A 20,636-nucleotide genomic window follows, 5' to 3' on the forward strand; every position below is an offset into this window, starting at 1 on the left:
GGGACCTGACCAGTTTTCCCTCTAAGATTTTCCACCTGAGACCAGAGTGAGTTTTGTTTTGTGTGCCAGACCCTCCACACACACACACACACACACACACAGCCTGAAAACCACCCAGCTTGGCACCCAGTCTCACTCCTTCCAAGCCTTGCTCCCACCATTCCTGCATCCATGGGCTGCCCAACCCCTGCACTGCCAACCCGTACAGCCTTTACTACTAAACCTGCATTGTTCCCCCTTTGCCCAAATGTATGTTCGGTAGTGCCCCCTTCATCCCAACCCCTTCACTTTCCTCACAGCCCAATCCAGTCAAAAATGTGTAGTAATTTGTAAAGCATAAAAAAAGACTGCATTGTCCCTCGCCATTGACTCTAAAAACTCATTTAATTGCAAGTTAATGACATTCAGAAGATGACTTTAGGGGTATCACCAGAAAATTTCATCCAGCTCTTTTTCTTCAGTTCACATTACTACACAGTACATACTACATAACCTAATTATTGATTATATTTTTTATAGTATCTACGGGTATGTCTACACTACAAAGTTAATTCGAACTAACGGATGTTAGTTCGAATTAACTTTGATAGGCGCTACACTAGCGCTCCGCTAGTTCGAACTTAATTCGAACTAGCAGAGCGCTTAGTTCGAACTAGGTAAACCTCATTCCACGAGAACTAAGCCTAGTTCGAACTTACTAGTTCGAATTAAGGGGTGTGTAGCCCCTTAATTCGAACTAGTGGGTGGCTAGCCCTCCCCAGCTTTCCCTGGTGGCCACTCTGGCCAACACCAGGGAAACTCTATTGCCCCCCACCCGGCCCCGGACTCCTTAAAGGGGCACGGGCTGGCTATGGTGCCCGTGCCAGGTGCAAGCCTGCCAGCACCTAGCTAGCAGACCCTGCACCTGGCACGGCTCGAGCCAGCCACCCGATGCCCCCCAGCCCTCCACCTCTTCCCGGGACCAGACTGGAGGCTCCCGGGAGCTTGCCCAGGACCGCAAGAGGCGGGCACCCGCCTGGTCTAGGGCGGACATTTTGGACCTCCTCCACGACCTCCGCAGTAGGCACAGGAAAGTGGCCGTCTAGGGCAGGAGAGCTGCCAGCCTGGCCACCCAGGAGCAGGTGTGCATGAAAATCAAGGTGGTCCACTGAGACCCCCAACCCTGAGCCCTGAGCTTACAATGGCCGTACTAGGTCAGACCAAAGGTCCATCTAGCCCAGTAGCCTGTCTGCCGACAGCGGCCAACCCTAGGGACCCTGGAGGGGATGGACTGAAGACAGTGATCAAGCCATTTGTCTCGTGCCATCCCTCTCCAGCCTTCCACAAACTTTGGGCAGGGACACCACTCCTACCCTCTGGCTAATACCAATCCATGGACCCAACCTCCATCACTTTATCTCACTTCTCTTTAAACTCTGTTCTAGTTCTAGCCTTCACAGCCTCCTGCAGCAAGGAGTTCCACAGGTTGACTATTTGCTTTGTGAAGAAGAACTTTCGCTTATTAGTTTGAAGCCTGCTACCCATTCCTTTCCTTTGGTGTCCTCTAGTCCTTCTATTATGGGAACTAATGAAGAACTTTTCTTTATGCACCCTCTCCACCCCACTCCTGCTTTTATAGACCTCTACCCTATCCCCCCTCAGTCTCCTCTTTTCTAAGCTGAGAAGTCCCAGTCTTTTTAGCCTCTCTTCATATGGGACCTGTTCCAAACCTCTGATCATTTTAGTTGCCCTCCCCTCTCCCACCCTCTCTCTTCCCCTCTCCCACCTCCTTTTCCCAGTCTCCCCGAGTTTTGTTCAAGAAAGAGAGATTCTATTTTTGAACACACGTTTTCTTTATTTTGTACATCAGGAAGGGGGGCTAGGGAAGGGTAAGTGGAAGGAGGTGAGGGAGGAATAGGGTACGAGCCCCCGATGGGGAGGACTGGGCTGGCTCTGCGGGCTTCTGGGGGTGGAAGCTCTCCTGCAGCCCCCCGACTGCCCTCTCTCCTCAGATGGCAGCCTGTGGCAACTGCAGCCAGTCTGATGGCCGAGTGCTGTGATGTGCCCAGTGTGGGCACTCAGGGCACTCCAAGCCAGGACTGCTTTGCAAGCGGGGCACCCCTGAGAACTGTCTGTCTGGGGTGGGGGTCGGGTCCCTTTAAGCACAGCCCTCGGCTAGCCTGAGGCAGCAGCTCCACGCTCTAAGTCCTCATCTGATGCCCTGCCGGCACTGCTTCCGTCCATCCTTAACCCCGGTTCAGGGTCCACTTAACGTGGACATGCTAGTTCGAATTAGCAAAACGCTAATTCAAACTAGTTTTTTAGTCTGGATGCGTTCGTTCAAATTAGCTTAGTTCAAATTAACTAATTCGAACTAAGTTAGTTCGAATTAGCGCTGTAGTGTAGACATACCCTACATGTTTTAGACACCCTGTGAACTATAGAAAAGTCCCTTTAATATGTCATCAACTGCATATTGATTTAGAATCAATACAAAATAATGAATATTCATTAAGAAATTTTTAGTTGCCTATATACTGTGTGTGTGTGTGAGAAAGAGAGAGAGAGGCTATGTCTAGACTACAAGCTTCTTTCAGAATAAGCTTTTCCAGAAGCGATCTTCTGGAAAAGCATATTTCCAAAGAGAGCTTCCACACAGCAAAAGGGCAATGAAAAAGCGATGTGCTATTTCAAAAGATAGTGTCGACACTGATTGGATGCTATCTTGCATTTAAGGCCACCCAGAACCAGCAGGGCATTAGGTCAGCAGTTGCTTCCAGGTGCTAGCGGAGATGAGTGCTTAAAGGGACCCCCTGGACATCTGCTTCTCAGCTTCTGCTGCTTGCTTGCTTGCTTGCCTACCTCTCTGAGGAACAGCAAATCATTTGCAGCGTGTGCTCTGGTAGCCCAGCTTTTGGACACCACAGCACACTCCTTGTCATGGAGCCGGAGCTGCCTCTGGGCATGCAATGGCCCCACACTGCCATGCTGAAGTTTCTGCAGCAGTTTCTGTAGGCTGCCTTCATGGTCCTGCAGGAGCTCAATACCAAGCTCATCATCAAGACCCTCTTCCTGTGTGGGGGAGCAAGGCCCTTGTAACCACACCCCAAGGTGAAAAATGGTTTTGGAGGCTGGACGCCAGTTCCGACTGGTGGGATCGGCTGGTCATAGAACACTGGGACGACCAGTAGTGGCTGCAAAACTTCAGGATGAGGAAGGCCACCTTCATGGAGCTGTGTGCCTGACTCACTCATGCCCTTCATCGACAGGACACCCAGATGCGACCTGCCACTCCCCTGGAGAAGCGGATCACCATCGCCATGTGAAAACTCACCACCCCAGACAACTACAGGTCTGTGGGCAACCAGTTTGGAATGGGGAAGTCCACCATCATGGCCCTCCTCATAGAGACAAGGAGGCTGTAGTTCCTGACGGGGGGAAGGGAGTACTAGAAAGGGGTACCCTAGGGAAAAGGTGGTGCAGGGGGTGGGCAAGAATCCCTGTCCCCGGGGGGCGGGTGTTTCTGCAATCCCATTCTCTCACAGCCTGCAGTGGAGATGGCCTTATAGGGAGTGGCTCCTGGGGCAGGGGGAGGGGGGAAGGGATAGGGAGGGACTCAGGGACCTCCCAAGGGCTCATCCACCCCCTTTGATTCTCTGTTTTGTGTGTTTCTATGTTTCCTTCTGTAGGTGGTGAGGGCCATCAATGCCATCCTGCTGCGCAGAGTCATCCGTCTGGGAGACCTGGACTCCATCGTGGCCCCATTTGGTGCCCTGGGATTCCCCAACTGCAGAGGAGCTATAGATCGAACCCATATCCCCAGCTGAGTACCAGAACATCAAGCCACGCAGCACATTACCCACAAAGGCCATTTCTCAATGGTGCTGCAGGCCCTGGTTGACCAGCGTGGACAATTCATGGCCATTTTCATCAGGTGGTCGGGAAGGGCGCAAACACCTGCATTTTCAGAAATTCCAGTCTCTACCACAAGCTGGAGGCTGGCACATTCTTCTCCAGTGTGACTTTTGGGCTGGGGACGTTCAAATGCCACTGTGCATCCTGGAGGATGCGGCCTATCCCCTCATGCCATGGCTCATGAAGCCATACACCAGCTACCCGGACCCCAGCAGGGACCACTTCAATGCCCATCTGGGCAGGGCCCGCATGCAGGTGGAATGCGCCTTTGGGTGCTTGAAGGTGCGATGCAGGTGCCTCCTAACCCACCTCGATGTGGCAGAGCACATCATCTCTGAGGTGGTCTCTAGGTGTTGTGTTCTCCACAACATTGTAGAAAGGAAGAGGGCCTATTCCAGGGTGGGGAGCAGATGCCAGCAGGGAGGGAAGGGCCTTTGAGCAGCCGCACACAGCTGCTATCCACCAGGCCTATCAGGTGGGGGTGCTCATTTGGGAGGCCCTGAGGGAGAGTTTCTCTAGGATCCCAATATCTCTCCCCAGGGCCTCCCCACTAGGGACCTGTGCCTTCCCCCCATGCCTTTCCCTCAATAACTCTCCCTTCTCCCCTTCCCTATAAAAACAATGGGTTTGTTTTCAAAACATAACTTTGTATTTTGTTTTTCAATAAAAGTAATTGGGAAAGGGGGGGGGGCTGAGAACCTGGATAGAGGGATGGAAGAGGGGAGCTCAGAACCTAGATAGGGAGAGGGTGATAAGGGGCTCAGAGCTGGGGCTGGGAGTGGTGCCGCTGGAAATTCCGCCTTAGGTCCAGGGACCTCAGCAACATGGGGGGCCAGGGACAACAGGAGGATAGACAGGAGGAGGGGCTGGAGCAGGGTCAGGCATGGTGGGGGGAGGAGCAGCGGCTGGCATGGCAGGAGAGGGGGCATAGGCATGGCAGGGGGAGAGTAGGAGCAGGAGCCAGGTAGGCCATCATCTCCTGTATGGTGGCACACGTTTTGGCCCTATTGCACCAGCTGAGCCCACATTTGGGTCCACCACTGGGCGTCATCCCAGACCTTCTGGGCCAGGGTCTGCTGTATGTCCCAGAGGACACTGACGTTCTCCCTCATGAGGTCTTCCTGGACCCTCCAGCACTTGCTGTTTCCCCGGGACAGGTGACTGCCTCAGCTGGTGGTGATCACCCCTTAGTCATGGCTGGTCCTTCTGTGGAGGATACAGAGGGAGAAGTGGTCAATCATCCATGAAGACACTGTCCTTGAGCCCTTGCCCTTCTCTGTGAGCTGCGAGCTACAGTCCTCGAGACACAGGATGGTGATGTCCTGGGAGCAAGACCATGGGTGGACTGGACAGCAGGCAAGGGAAGTGTCCGGACACAGCGGGATCCCATGGGTGGGAGAGGGGCCTGGAGCAGCCTGGCCTTCCACAAGGGCTGCACACACACCTGCACCTTGCAGCACTGTTTCCGGGAGTGGGTGGTGCCTCGAATGTACAGGCATGCCCATGTGCAGCACTACAGAGTGTGTTTGTGGGCATGTGTGTGCCCTCATCCCCAACCTCCTTCCAGTGGTGGCTGGTGGTGGAAGGGTGTCCCCCTCTGGGGTCAGACATGTGCGTGGCCTCCCCAAAGCCTGTGAGCAGGAGCCCAGGGGTGCTCCCGGGCTGCCTTGTGGGACTGCATGGTGCAGACTGGCACTGCACGTGCTTCCACATGCACGGACTGCAGTGCAAGGGCCAGGCCAAGAAGGCTGAGCAACGATCGCTCCTCAGCACCCGCCTCCCCCACCCTGTGTGCATGAAAAACTAAGAGCACTCACCTGATTATCCCTCTCCGGCCACGGAGGCTGCCTGGGAGACATCCAGGCCCTGGCGTATTGGCTCCAGGGTGAGGGTGACAATGCTGACCATCTCCTCCTCCAGCTTATCGTCGTCCTCCTCTTCCTCTTGGCCTGGGAGCCCTGGGTGGGCAATGACGAGTGTCTCCAGCCCTGAGTTGATGACTGCGTATGGGGAAGGGGCTGGACCACCCCCCAGGATGCAGTGGAGCACATTGTAATAGGGGTAGAAGAGGGGGTCCTGCCCAGAGTGAGAGCTGCACTCCCTTGTCCTGGCATACCCCTGCCGCAGCTCCTTCACCTTGCTGTGGACCTGCTCAAGGGTCCTGGAGTGGTGGCCTCTCATTGCCAGAGCCTTGGCCATCCAGCCATATATGTCAGCATTCCTGCATGTGGAGATCCTGCAGGGTCTCCTCTTCACCCCACACATTCCGGAGAGGCAGGATCTCCACCCCAGACCAGGATGGAGCACGTCTTTTTGTGCCCCTGGCTGGGTTCTGGGAGCCCTGTGCACATTCCCTGTGAGGGCCAGTGGGCTTTCAGGTGAGTTGAGGGTGGGCCATGGCTCAGGAGCAGTGTGGCAGTGTCAGCTGCATGGTGAGGTGCAACTTCCAGTGCCGGCTTCTTGCTGCAAGCCTTGTCCCAGGTGCCTGTAGCTTTAAGAGCTGGCAGGAGACAGGAACTATAGAGTTCTGATGAGTTTGGACAGAGTGGCCACCAGGGCATCTGTGTTATTTCCCAGAGGCCTCTTTTTTCAACAGAACTCCAACTTCCGCAGCTACACATGCCTTTTTCGGAAAAAGCCATTTCTGGCACATATATTTGTACTTCTTACAAACCACAGAAAATAATCTGTTCTATAGAAAAATATTAACACATTGAATACATTATTATTTTACACTCATAAAAGTAACTATTACCACCTCACATTTTAAAGTCAGAGATAACTAGTAATAATGTCAATCTTAAGACCTTCTATCAATAATAATTTTATGGACTTTCTGAAAAATTCAACAAGGTTTCCTTTATGGTATGTAGTTACAGTTTTCAGTTCCTATATTCAGAGATTCTAATGATAACAAGTTACAAATATTTAGAAAGCTTAGCAACAAAGTATTTTAATAGTAATGCAAGCTCTCAGTATGAAAAAACATTTAATAAATGTAGTTAACTATACCATGAAAATACCTCTTCCAAATGTAATTTTAAAATCTGAATGTAATATGGGTATAATTTAGGAAAATGACATATTTCTTTTAAAATATAAAGATGAGGTTTAAGCATAGTTATTAATTGGTGAAGTAATACCATAACAAGAAACCTTCAAAATTTCCAGTTCTTACATCTACATAATTGTTACTCGTCTTCTTGATATTTTTTATTCTTGGCTTATTTAAAACATCTATTTATACTACAAGTTCATTCTTTTCATTTTTGCTACAGTAATCTTTATATTTGATTTGATCTTTAATTAGGCTTAGGCTGGGAGGCCTAACAACTGGGTATAGCTTCATATTAATAAATAACATTGCATCTGGACCAGAATGGAGATGAGACTGAATGATTTGAAAATAGCTATTGGCTTCAGCAGGACTATTCATATGCTTAAAGTTAAGCATGAGGTGAAATGCAGCTTTGAATATAAAGTGTCAGCAAAATTAGGTCTTAAATGAATAAATTAAAATATCTTACATGATTAGTTTTTTGTAATGGTCCATTTCAACTGTTGCTTCCTGAAACTTGAGTCCAATTGTCTCCACTTGATTTGTTAAATCTGAAACAACAAAATATATCTGTTTTTTTTCTGTACAGTATTTGTATCCCCATCATTTGTTTTATGATATGTTATGGTATTTACTAATATGGTGTGTTATATTTGCCTTTCACTTAGGTAGCTAGCTGCTCTTTAGAGAACAAAACAAAAACAAAGCAAAAAACAAATAACCCAGTAAAATTAATTGACTGACTGTGATAACTGATATTGACATTGATAGTCTCTAATTATAAACTTTATTTTAATTAATAATTGGGCTTCCAATAATCCCAGTAATTAATAATGCAAAGTATCTACCTTCCTCAAGAAGATTTCATTACTTTTTTGTTGATTTGTGATTGCTAATAAACAGAAAATAATATATACTTGGGTTCCATATAAAAAACAACGTAGATTTTATTAGAGCACCTAGGGTACGTATAGACTACCGGGTTTTGTCGACAGAAGTTTTGTCGACAGTAACTGTCGACAAAACTTCTGTCGACAAAGAGCGTCCAGACACATTGAGTTCTGTTGACAAAGCAAGCTGCTTTGTCGACAGAACCCTGTAGTCTAGACGCAACCCTACAGGCAATAACACCTTCTGTCGACAGAACTCTGTTGACAGAAGGTGTTATGCCTCGTAAAATGAGGTATACCAGCGTCGACAAAACTGCTGAGTTCTGTCGACGTTATGTCGACAGAACTCAGCGGTAGTGTAGACGCTGGTATAGTTTTGTCGACAAAACTCAGTAGTCTAGACACACCCTTAGATTCCTGCTGAGCCTGGCTAGCTCAGTTGGTAGAGCATCATACTTTTAATCTGAGGGCCAGGGCTCAAGTTCCTGGTCAGGCAAAGTGGTGTTCTTCTCCCCTGTGCTGCACACCTAGGGCTCTTCCAAAAAAGTCCTCGCTCCGACAGACAGGTGTTACTTTTAATTCAAAAGCAAGTTAAATAGTCATTTATCAGGGATGATAAAGATGGTGCTTGGTCCTACCATGAGGGCAAAGGACTACACTTGTTGACCTTTTGAGGTCCCTTCCAGTACTAGTATTCTATGATTCTATGATATTCAAATTTAGAAAGACTTATTTTTATTCCTGTTCTAGCACAAAGGAATGAATTAAGAAATTGAATAAAAAATACCTGTAAATTGACTAACTTTTTTAGATTTTTTTTATTTCCACAAGGCAATATATTCAGTTCAATTATGTGGAATGCAAAAAAGCTTCAACTGTAGATGTAATAACTCAAATTTTGCTGTTGGTTACATAATAATAATTTGGTCCAGAAATCAGGTGAATAATTATGAAATGCTTCAAATTGTAAAGTGTATCAGAGACTATCCACGTTTGTCTTCATTTCAACATTTTCTCTCAACAAAATGTTATCCCCTTTTAGTTAAGGGGTATGTGAACACCGATATATTGTCTATTGGTTGGTGTAGAGCTGTGATTGCAACAAGATGGACTTTAAGGGAGCTCAGGGAGAGGCCCAAGTTCTTAACTCCATGATGTATTGCAGGATTGCAAGTAGTGGAGCTGAAGCCACATCAAGGTTGTTTCTTTGGGATCAGTCAGAGAAGCATCACCATTTGTACAAGTAAGCTTTTTGAGTAGATGTTCTGCAGCTATTGAGAAGAATTTCTTGGACTTGGTTTGTGCCTTGTGATTCTAGTGGAGTGAGCCACTGAGGAAGCATGTCTGGAGCTGGAAAGTGAGGAGGTATGGATGATGGAGGTGACTGCAGTGCTAGCTGAGGAGATGCGGGAGCAAAGGGAGATGCCATGGTCACTTGGATGACATTTGGAGCAGGTAAGTATATCAGGTCTGTCTGGGGCTATGAGGATGACATTGGCTATGTCCATTTGGATCTTGTTGACCACCCAATGGAGAAGAGGTATTGTTGGAAAAGCAGAGGAGTGCTATGCCCCAGTGGATTGTGAATGCATCTCCTGGGGAAAATGAGTCAATGCTCGCTCATGAGTAGTACCGCAGACATTTTTTGTTGGTCTGGGTTGCAAATAGGTCTATCTGGGGAAAAAAACCAGCATTGGAAGATTTGGTGCAAGATGGTGGGATCTATTTCCCACTCGTGGTTGGAGGAGACGTTCCTGCTGAGAGAGTCCACTGTTGTGTTGTCTTTGCCTGCAAAGTTTGAGGCAATTAAGGTTATGTTGTGTGCAATGCACCAGGTCCAGAGATGGACTGCTTCCTTGCAGAGGGGGTAAGATCTGACCCCTCCCTGCCTGTTGATGCAGAACATTGCAGCTTAGTTGTCTGTAAAGATCTGCACAGTGGAATTGGAGATGTGATCTCAGAAATGATGGCAGGCATAGAATACTACGTGGAGCTCGAGGATATTGATATGCAGAGTGGTCTCTGCAGGTGACCAGAGGGCTTGTGTGGTAAGGGTGCCTAGGTGGGTTCCCCAGCCTAGTTGGGATGCATCTGTGGTGATCATAAAGGAGGGAGCTTGTTTGTGGAAGGAGATCCCAGTGCACACATTTTGGGCATTCAACTACCACTGGAGCAACTTCCTGATGGTGAGTGGCACTGAGACCAACTTGCGGAGGCTGTTTTCTCATGGTCTGTATACTGTGCTGAGCCAGTGTTGTAGTGGTCTCATATGCAATCTGGCATGAGGGCTATAGTAGTGGCTGCTGCCATATGGTCTAGAAGCTGGAGACATGCTGTGGCAGGTAGTTGGGGAGCTGTGAATTGGAGTTGGATAAGCTCCCATATAGCTAGGAATCTGTGATGGGGCAGACATGCAGTGGTGCAATCTAATTGAGCCCCTATAAACTCTAGCATCTGGGTTGGTTCAAATTGACTTTTTGAGAGGTTTACCTGGAGACCTAGGGATCGAAAGAGTTCATGGTGGAATTGATTGATTCTTATGTCTGTTGGAGGGAGTGGGCCTTTATAAGGCAGTCGTCCAGATAAGGGAAGATGGACACTCCCTGCCTGCGCAGATAAGCTGCAACTACTGCCAGTACCTTGGAGAATACCCTTGGTGCAGTGGAGAGGCCAAAGGAGAGTACTAAGTACTGGAAGTCTTGTCTACCCACAGTAAATCTGAAGTATTTCCTGTGTGCAGGGTGGATAGGCACATGGAAATATGCAGAGTCACCAACCAGTTGTCTTTGTTGAAGGAGGGAATAATGGTGGAGAGGGTAACCATGTGGAAGCATTGGAAAAGGACATGCCTTTGAGGCCTCTGAGATCTAAGACTGGCCTCCATCCCCCTGGCTTCTTTTCCGTGAAGAAATACCGGGAATAAAAGCCAGTATTGCAGTACTGGTGGGGAATGTGTTCCACTGCTTCGATGGAGAGCAAGTGGTTGATTTCTTGGCATAGCATAGACTCATGAGATGGGTCCCTGAAGAGGGATTAGGTGGGTGGTTGTGGTTTTGGAATGGACAGGAACGGTATGCAGTACCTGTTCTTTACGATGTCCAACACCCACTTATCGGATGTTATGAGGCAGCAGTGGTGATAGAACGGTGATAGGCATTGTGTGGATATTGGAGTGCCATGAAGGACAGGAGGGGAGGGACAAATTTGATGACTCCCGACCTGAGCTTCAAACCGTTTGTCCATTATTAGACGGCTGGGACGTGATGGGCTGGCCGGCAGATTGTCACCTTCTGTTCTGGCGCTGGCGCTTTCTCTGTCATACTGCCTTTGTGGTTGAAAAAGGCAGGTCGGTAGCTCTGAATATAGCCCTTATTTTGTTTACATTTCTGCACAGGAACCTGGTTGCCCAGCGTGCGAAGAGTGGCTGTGGAATCTTTCAGGGAGTGCAACAAAGTATCGGTGTACTCCACAAAAAGTTTTGGGCCCTCAAATGGGAGATCTTTGACCCTTGTCTGGGCCTTTTTTGGGAAGCCAGATATATAGAGCCAGGATGCTCTCCTCATCATGACTGCGGCTGTGAGGGAATGAGTGGCAGTATCAGCACAGTCGAGAGAGGCCTATATGGCTGTCTTGGCTATTAGGGAGCCCTCGTTTATGCTGGTTTTAAACTGTTCCCTTTTTTGTTCTGGAAGGTACTTAATAAAGATGGATATCTGTTTGAAAATGTGATGTGTATATTTTGCCAGCATAGTCGTGTAGTTCAAGATGCGCAGCTGAAGGGAGGCAGATGAGTAGGCTTTTCTACCCATGAGATCAAGCTGTTTCCACTCCTTACCAGGGGGAGTGGATTTTGGTAAGGTATGTTTGGCCCTCTGTTTGGCAGCATCAACTATGAGGGAGTTGGCAAGAGAGTGTGTGAAGAGAAACTCTGCACCCTGCGAGAAGACTTAATATTTTTTATCTGCCTTTTTGGTGGCTGGTGTTTGCCACAGATGTTTAGCAGGATCCATCAGGGCAGGGTCCAGGGGTAGCACTAGTTTGACCACTGGTGTAGTGTGTAGGATGCTGGTGAGCTTATGCTGAGTGTCAGGCTGTCTCGTCAATAAGATTGCCAACACTTCAGCTACCCTTCAAAAAAGGTCTTGAAAAGCCCTATAATCATGATTGGGAGGCAGTGGCAGGAGGGCATCCTCCAGAAGAGAGGGGAGGAGAACAGCTGAGTTGGTGGGTGAGATGAATCATCACTGAAAGGGTGATCAAAGTCAGTTTGGTCACAGGACACTGATGTGTGTCTCGAGTGAGTCTGGCCAGCATGATGGTATTGTTGCTGCTTCTGGTGTGTTCTGAAAGATGCCCGGGGTCCCAGTAGGGCCAAGTGGGAGGCATGGGCATGAGAAGCAGTAGCCACTGGTTGAGGTGCCACTGAGACATCATCGGTTGTGGCTGAGGTGTCCTCCTCCTAGGGCAGGAGTGCCTGGGTGAGACGGTATTTGAGAGAAGCACAGTTTCCTCCTCACTATATAAAGGAGATGCAGAAGCTGTTATATTTGCTGGGGAGAATCTGGCAAGTGTTGGAGAGGTGTCAGTACCAAAAAGCAGAGTAGTGGGTACTGAGTAACTTTTAGTTGGTCTGAAGATGTAAAAGAATACGTTTGAGGCATAGGCAGCAGGAAGTACTGCAGCTGTGAGCCTATTGCCTTGCCAGGTAGCGGGATAGGTGTGCACGCTGACAAAGTCAAGCATGGGGCTTTAGTAAAACTGCAATTTTTACCAACAGAGGAGCGCGGAGTCGGCGCAGCGGGTACCTGGGTTGTCTTGAGTTTTTGTGCCAGAAGGGGCTTAGGCTTGCTAGCCTGTTTTGACATTATAGCCAGCTCTTGAGACCCTCAGAATGCAGTGGGTGATTGCAGCCCTGACAAGCTCTTGTCCGGAGTACCCAAGGGGGACAGAACTGGCTTTGAGTTGTGGGATCACCTTTTCTTGGGCAAAGGGGGTTCCCTGTTAGCATCTGCCTGTATCCTGTTAGATTTTTTAGAGGTTGCAGAACTTGCAGCTGAGGCAGCTGCAGCCGCCTTGTCTGACATTGCCGCTGAGAGAGTGTAAGTGGGGATGCAGGGAAACCAGAATCTAAAGATGGTCAGATTGCCATCCATGCGTGATAGTTTTCAGTTTTAGCTATCTTGCTATGTTTGCTCCGGCTGTCAGGGCTCTGTGAAGAGCACACTCAACTACTCCATGTTACTCCCTCAGGCAGTGGAGATAAGCGAACACCCCTCTGGGCGGAAAGATACAAGCGGCAAAAAGATGGCATCTGAGCACCATCTGCTGTCATGTTTGCCTGAGGGGGGAGGGTTCTGAGGAGGTCACTGTGGAAGTTCTCCTCAGACAGATTAAAAAAAAAAGATTAAAAGCAGTAAAAACGCAGAGGGGAGAACTTTGTGGGACAAACTCTGCAAGGGGAAAGTGGCAGACAGTGAGCCTCCCCTTATTTGCAGTTTCACAGTTTGTCACAAAATTTTTTTCTTCTTACAGTGCAGGAAAAATTATTTAAAAGCTAAGTCTGACAGAAAGGTTATGGTAAAAAGCTATCTAACTAACTGAGGAGCTCAATGCAGAGCGCACTGCAGGTTCCGAATGGTGTCGGTGGCGGCAAAAAAGGAACCGAAGGGTTTGTAGCTTGTACATGTGCATTAGCTGCCCGGCATGTGAGGGGTGCTGCAGCCTATCCACAAGCACTGCTATAGAAATCTTCCGGCCGGGCACGTTGTGGCGCCCAAGCACCTAAGGTGGAGCACCCACAGGGACACCCTCGAAGAAGAAGTAAAACTAACTTCTTTTTAATAAAGATGATTCAATGCATATAGACAAATGGTCACTACAAGCCATAAATGGAAAATCTGGAATTCACAGATCCCCTAAAGAGGTAAATTTGTTAATTTTTATTGACATCAGTGGCATCTGATAGCCTTTCTTCCCATTCTCTTCTGTGGACACAGAACCGTGGGATGTGTCCCCAGAAGACTTCATAACACACACAGAGGAGTACAGCAACAATGAGGACATAGTTAATGGGAAAGAGCTTTGCAGCATTTCTGCTCACACCTCAGGTGCCAATTGCCCAGGCTAACTGTAGCAAAGACATAACCTCAAGAACACCACTGCAGCAACACAAAAGCTCTAATTCCCAAAGCTACTAAAAGGCAATTTTATTTTTAAATTTGAAAATGTAGCAGCATGATAATTTAGCTAAATCGTGGTTAATTTAACAAAGATATAGTCCAGCATGATTAAAATGATATTCAAAATTGATATAGTCATCTTAGCATCTAGTCATCTTAGCATAAAAACTGGAAGAGGCTTGTTGGTTTGGGATACAAATCAATGATGTGACATTTGTTTATTTTAAAACTATGCTTGTGTGACAGATGTTCTTTCTATCATAACTTCCTCATGGCTGTTTTTAAAATTGCCGTGAGAAAACATGACTGGGCTGCCCAAGTTATGTTATCTGTTTTATAAAACTGTACAGTAGGTAATGACTAATACCATGACCTGTGTTTTCCAATGCTTGGTATCACTGAATTTTTTAAGGACAGGAAGTTGTGGCCAACTAAATTAAAGCTAGATTAGACCACCTGCACTATACAGTTATTTCAGTTTCTCCAAGTGGGCATTCCTCAACAATGTATTGTTCTGTACAGTTCTCCAAAGCTACATTACTCAGCTTTAATTTCCTGTCATTCAGAATGACATTGGATTATGAAGTAAGTGGCCCTGAATGCCTACAGAATAATAATAAAAGGAAATGCTGGCTTTAAACACCAAGCAGATGTAAGGCAGAACACATGGCAACAATCCAAAATTTACAATTGCAAATTTTACTCTGATGTGTCTGCTTTCTTCATAGAGATTAAGTAAGGATCAAATTATTTTAGATAAGTGAGGCAAAAGAAAGAGCTCTAAGCCTTTCTTCATATGGGGCAGCTGCTAATATGATAGCTTTGCATAGTCATCTGATTTCTGGCAATTAGTCATTTAAAGATTTCTATGATTCTGGAAGTTCTCTGGGAATTGTGATTTTGAATAGTTGTTATGATCTATTCTCTCATGCTAGGAAGCGGGGATGCAGAAAACAGTTTTGGAATGGAAGGAAAGAAAGAGTATAAAGCTTATTTTGTACTAGTAACCTGGGAGCTCTTTTTGCCTTTTTGTTTTTACTCAATTTGTTTCAAGATGTTTTTATAATGATAGTACAGAACTAAGAACACTAGTTAAGAATGTTCTTAAATACATAAACCAGTGGCAGATTATCCACTAGGCCAAAGGACCCATGCCCAGCGGTCCTGGCCAATTGGAGGGCTCTGCCAGAAATCCGCCACAGGACGATGGACATTCAGATCCTTGGCAGAAGCTGCAGGGTAGGCAGTGAAAGGCCCTGTTGCCCCAGCCCAGGACCCCAGCAGATGCTCCAGCTGGGGCAAGACAAGAGAGGCTTCCACCCTGGCCATGGTAGAAACACAGGGCAGAGTGGGATGGGCAGGAAAAAAACCCAGTGTCCTGACCCAGGTCCCCAGCAGAAGTGTCAGGCAAGGCAGGTTGGGTGGGAGACACCTCAGTTCTCCAATTCTGGACCCTGCAGAAACCCAGGGCAATGGAGAAAGCCCTATGGCCCGAACCTCAGGTGTGGCTCCAGGCCTAAAGGAGTTCTTGTTCCCTGCCACAGCCTCAAAGCTAGAGGAGCTAATGTGGCCCCAGGAGTTTGGGGCTACCCTGGAGGAAAATGGGTTTCACAGCCACAGTGGTGGGGCAGAACGTGAAAGAATCCTGGGACGAATAGGGATGGGGTCATGAAAGAAAGGGTAGAATGGGGTGGAGTCATAGGCAGGGCAGCAAGCAGAAGGGACAGACTGGGTAGATAGAATTGCAGGAGGAAGGAGTGGGGAAGGGCCCTGTCCAAGGGCCCCAGGAAACCTTAATCCACCTCTGATATGTAGATTCAGTTATAGGGTGAGATCTTGAAAGCCCTTTGTGCACAATACTCCCATTGGAACCAATAGAAGTTCTTCAACAGAAGGTTTTGCAGCCAGGGCACCTTTTCAGGGCAGCAGGGGGAGGAGCAGCAGTGCGTACCAGGACATGGCTTGCTTTTCTTCCCATTCCTCTGATAAGGGAGCTAAATTAGCTGTTACCACTTAAAAAAGAGATCTTGGAGTCATTGTAGATAGTCCTCTGAAAACATCCACTCAGTGTGCAGTATCAGTCAAAAAGGCTAAAAGAATGTTGGGAATCATTAAGAAAGGGATACCATAAACAGAGTCTATTTTGGTCAATTTCATGGTCATAAGATTTTAAAAATAATACATTTTATGATATCAGCTATTCAAATTTAAAATATCATGGTTTTGTAATTTTAGAGATCCTGACACAAAAAGTCATTGTGGGGGAGGCGGATCACAAGATTATTGAAGGGGGTGTTCTGATATTGCTACCCTGACTTACACACGTGTACTGAGTGCTGCCTTCAGAGCTGGGCAGCTGGACAGCAGAGACTGCTGGCCAGGATTCCATCTCTGAAGGCAGTGCCTCCAACAGTAGCAGTGCAGAAGTAAGGCTGGCATAAGAACATACTGGGTCAGACCAAAGGTCTATCTAGCCTAGTATTCGGTCTTCTGACAGTGTCCAATGCCAGGTGACCCAGAGGGAATTAACAGAACAGGCAATCATCAATTTCCAGTCACTCCTTCTCAGCTTCTGACAAACAGAGGCTAGGGACACCATCCCTGCCCATCCCAGCTAAGAGCCACTGATGGATCTATCCTCCAAGAATTTATCTGGTTCTTTTTAAAATCCTGTTACAGTCTTGGCCTTCACAACATCCTCTGGCAAGAAGTTCCAGCAGTTGGTTGTACGTTGTGCATAGTGACTGTGCATGGTACTTTATAGCCACCCTTCCTTCTCCACTGCTGGTGGAGGGGCACTGCCTTCAGGGCAGGGCACCCATCTAACAGCTGGTGTTTTGCTGCTACCCATCTCTGCAGGCTGTGCAGAAGTAAAGGTGATAATACTCTGACCTTCCTAAAATTGCCTTACAACCTCCATGTGACTCCCTTTTGGTCTAGGACCCCCAATGGCTAATAACCAGGATGGACAGACGTTGGGAACGGGTGACAGGGAATAGATCACTTAATGATTACCTGTTTTGTTCATTTCTGCTGGCGTACCAGATGGTATTACGACCCCAATCCAGCAATAAGCACCATATAGACAGATCCCTTCAGCTACATGATGGTGACTGCAGGATCAGACATTATATTTGTTATTTTTAATAAGCAGCCATTGGCACTTGGGAAAATACCTAACCTAAAAATCTTTCTACATGTCTCATCTTTCTACAGTCTCAAATTCTACCAGCCAGCAACACTAAAAATTTCATTCGTCCTTAGGAAGGGCAATAATATGCAATTCCTTTGCTAAATTTGTGACCGAGGTATTTTAAAAATATGCATCATACAGCATTGTTGAAATGACATTTTATTTGCTTATTTACATTTTGCAAAAACATATTACTAACATTAAGATGGAATTCTGTATAATCTGTTGCCCTTGTTTTCAACAGGAATATCTGCAATTTCACTTTTCAGTTATAAATATGTTTAAAAAAACTGACATGGGCAAAATAATATAACCCAATGTTATGTCAAACAGTACAATAGTCAGCTATGCTAGAGGCAGTCATGGTGACCTCCAGATAGTGGTATGGCATTGCAGAGATGCTGAATATTACTCACAATCACTTAACTGCTGAGAAAGCCTTAAGTGAACCTATTATGTAAACTTTATAAGAAATCCCTCTTCTCAATAAACCCATTTAATTAAAGAAAGAGAATAGGGAGAGAGAAATCACAGTATACATTGCAAGATTTCTTAAATAAAGGAGTAATTGTTTTAGCACTTATGTGGCACTTTTAATTTTCAAATAACTTTCCAAAAAATAACTAATGAATCCCTTTATCATTCCTAGGATGTGGGTAAGAGATATTTTATTTTCATTAATTAATTTATGTTTGTGATGAAAGTATACTTCACAGTGATGTTCTCTCTGATCTATGAACTCTTATAGTAGAAAAATTTCAGGATTACACTAGCATGGTGTGATTGGGTGGACGTTCCCATCCATTTTGTGGGGTGAGTTCACTTCATTCCTCAAGCTGCCCTTTGGTGGAGAGATCTAAGAATTAAAATGATAGAGTGAGTAATCCTGATTTACAGGCAATGAAGCTTTGATGGGGTTTACCCTGATTCGCAGGCAGCAAGGGCTAGCAGTCAGAGTCACTGGAGTTGCCATGAGGGTGAGAGTCAGTGGACTGCCTCCTGTTGTGGAAACAGGTTAGAAGCCAAGGTAGGAGGACCAGATGCTAACCCTTTTTCACTGGATCCCAGGTTAGGACCCTAACAGTGGCAGTCTTTCTGTCACTTGGTGAGCAGAATTCTCACCAAAACATGCCAGCTTCTCACTGGGCTACAGCTAGTATCCCCCGGCCAATTCCTACCATAATTTTTGGTGCTGTAGCTGTGGTGTCATAGGGGTCTGTGAGCTTTTCAGCACAGGCTAGGTAGTTCAAATTAAGGGTGTTAATTCAAACTACCTAGCCTGTGCCACGTGTAGCCGCAGGCAGGTAGTTCGAGCTACTGGGCATTTAAAAATGGCGGCGCCCAGGAACATGCAAATGAAGCCCGGGATATTTAAATCCCGGGCTTCATTTGCAAGTTCAAATGACTACATTAGCCACCTTAGTTCGAACTAGGGTGGCTAGTGTAGCCATACCCTTTATATTTATGGCAATAGTATTGACCCAGGAATTATGCAAGGTCTTTTCTTTGATGGTGATTAATGAGGAAGTATGTAGTGCAAAGTGCCGCTCTTTCACAGCTACTTTGAGAAACTCAAACAACTGGTACAGGCTGGACCTCCTTGGTTCAGTACTGTTGGCACCTGACCAGTCCCTAACGAGAGAATTTGCTAGACCAGGGGAGGTCTCCTGCCACCAGCTCCAAAGCCCATCACCTGCTGCTGGCAGGCTGCCCCAGCAGGCATCCTGCCTCACCCTCCCCCATCCCCAACCTGGCTGGGCTACTTGCCCAACTGCTGCCAGTTCCCTAGGCATCAGAGGCTCCGACTCCTGCTGTGAGGCTCCAGCCCTGAACAAATGAGGGCAGCGGTAGGGCTCTAGCCCAGCACTCCAGGGAGCTGCTGCAGGGCTCTGGCCTCGGCCCTGTGCTCTAAGAAGCTGCCAGAGAACTCTGGTCCCTGATGCCATGGGGCTCCAACCTGAGCCCCTCGGGGCTGCTGGGGAACTCTGCCCGCACTGCCATGGGCTGTTGGAGGCTGCTGCAGGATTCTGACCCCAGTCTTACACTGCCCTCAGCCGGGCTGCCAATCCTATTGCTCCAGCCTGGCTGGCCCTCCTGCCCTTAGGCTCCTGGGCTCTCTGGCCCAGGAGCATCTGTGGTCTTGTTAGATGATGAATGGGTTTGGGTTTTTTTGGAGGTACAACCTGTAGAAGCCTGCTAAGTTGGGGAAGTCATTGAAGAAAAAAGGCTTTTCAGGATCTGTGATCCACACTAAAAAGAAAGACAAAATAGTAATTTTCTGGAACTATGTGCAGTATAGTTAGTTCATCTATATCACCAGGACCACCTCTGAGGAAGTGGTCTGCTTGCAAGAATAGAAATAGTGCCTCTGGACTAGTGCCACCTCACTAAACTAGGAGGTAGGCAGTTCTTAGTCAGCCCTATACTGAAAAACCATGTTCCTTGTACTCCTGGGTGGAAATATAGCATTATTTAAGGTTCTTTCTGTCAGAAGAACATCAAATATAAATAAAAGCAGATTACTTCAGCAAGAAAAGATTGAACTAGGAGAATGATCACTGAACATTACTGCTGTCTAGAGAATAGTGGCCAGATTTCGATGATACCCATTAGGGGTGTATCTACACTGCACCATTATTTCAAGTTAACTAGCATTATTTCAAAATAACAAAGTGAGCATCTGCACATCCGATATCTGTAAACTTCATTCTACAAGGAATAACACCTTTTTTGAAATAGCTATGTTCGAATGACTACATTAGCCACCCTAGTGTAGCCATACCCAAAATTCCTCACATCATCCCAAACTTGTAGAAGAAACACAGCAGGAAATGTTGCATATGCAACTTTGTCCACTGAACAACATTCATAAAAAATACCAGCATTCCCAATAACCTGAGAAATTGATAACCTGAGAATTTGTGTTGCATTATGATGGATGTGGTCTGGACAATATATAAATATTTCCATTGGATACGATGACATTGCCTAATCTGAACCCCCAGTGAAGGAGGGATCTACTGGGACAAAGATACTTTTTTTCTAGATTTATGACAAAATCATTTAACATGAGCTCTTGAATTATTATTGTGAAATCATTATTCCTCTTTGGATACGCCTTTGATTACAATGATATCCAAGGAAGTGAATACATAACCTCTTCCTCAGATCTGCCACAATGATGAGGATCTCTGGAAATATCTTCAGGGTTTAGCATAGACCAAATGGCAGCATCCTGTATACATAAATGGTTCTGTAAATCAAAGAATATGAAGCGCAGATACTGGAAAGGTTACACAAGGAATATGAAGATTTATGTCCACCAGATCAACTGATCGCTGACACATGGAATGGAAGGTAATGTCTCTAATCTGAAGGAAGTCCTTCTCAGGTTTTAGTTGAAATGCTTTCATTTAACATTG

General features: G+C 46.7%; 1 protein-coding gene across 8 annotated transcripts in view; it reads right to left on the bottom strand.

Annotated features, from left to right (window-relative positions):
- LEKR1 (leucine, glutamate and lysine rich 1) overlaps nucleotides 1–20,636 on the bottom strand; it is a 159,988-nt gene that overhangs the window by 52,109 nt on the left and 87,243 nt on the right. For all 8 annotated transcript variants that reach the window (XM_075937767.2, XM_006123470.5, XM_025184862.3 and 5 more), the window contains one exon: nucleotides 7,422–7,503. In XM_075937767.2, coding sequence (XP_075793882.2) covers nucleotides 7,422–7,503 — 82 coding nt within the window. The remainder of the gene's footprint in view (nucleotides 1–7,421; nucleotides 7,504–20,636) is intronic.

The sequence above is a fragment of the Pelodiscus sinensis genome, chromosome 10, assembly GCF_052426305.1.
Source record: "Pelodiscus sinensis isolate ZL-2025 chromosome 10, ASM5242630v1, whole genome shotgun sequence".
NCBI lineage: Eukaryota > Metazoa > Chordata > Testudines > Trionychidae > Pelodiscus > Pelodiscus sinensis.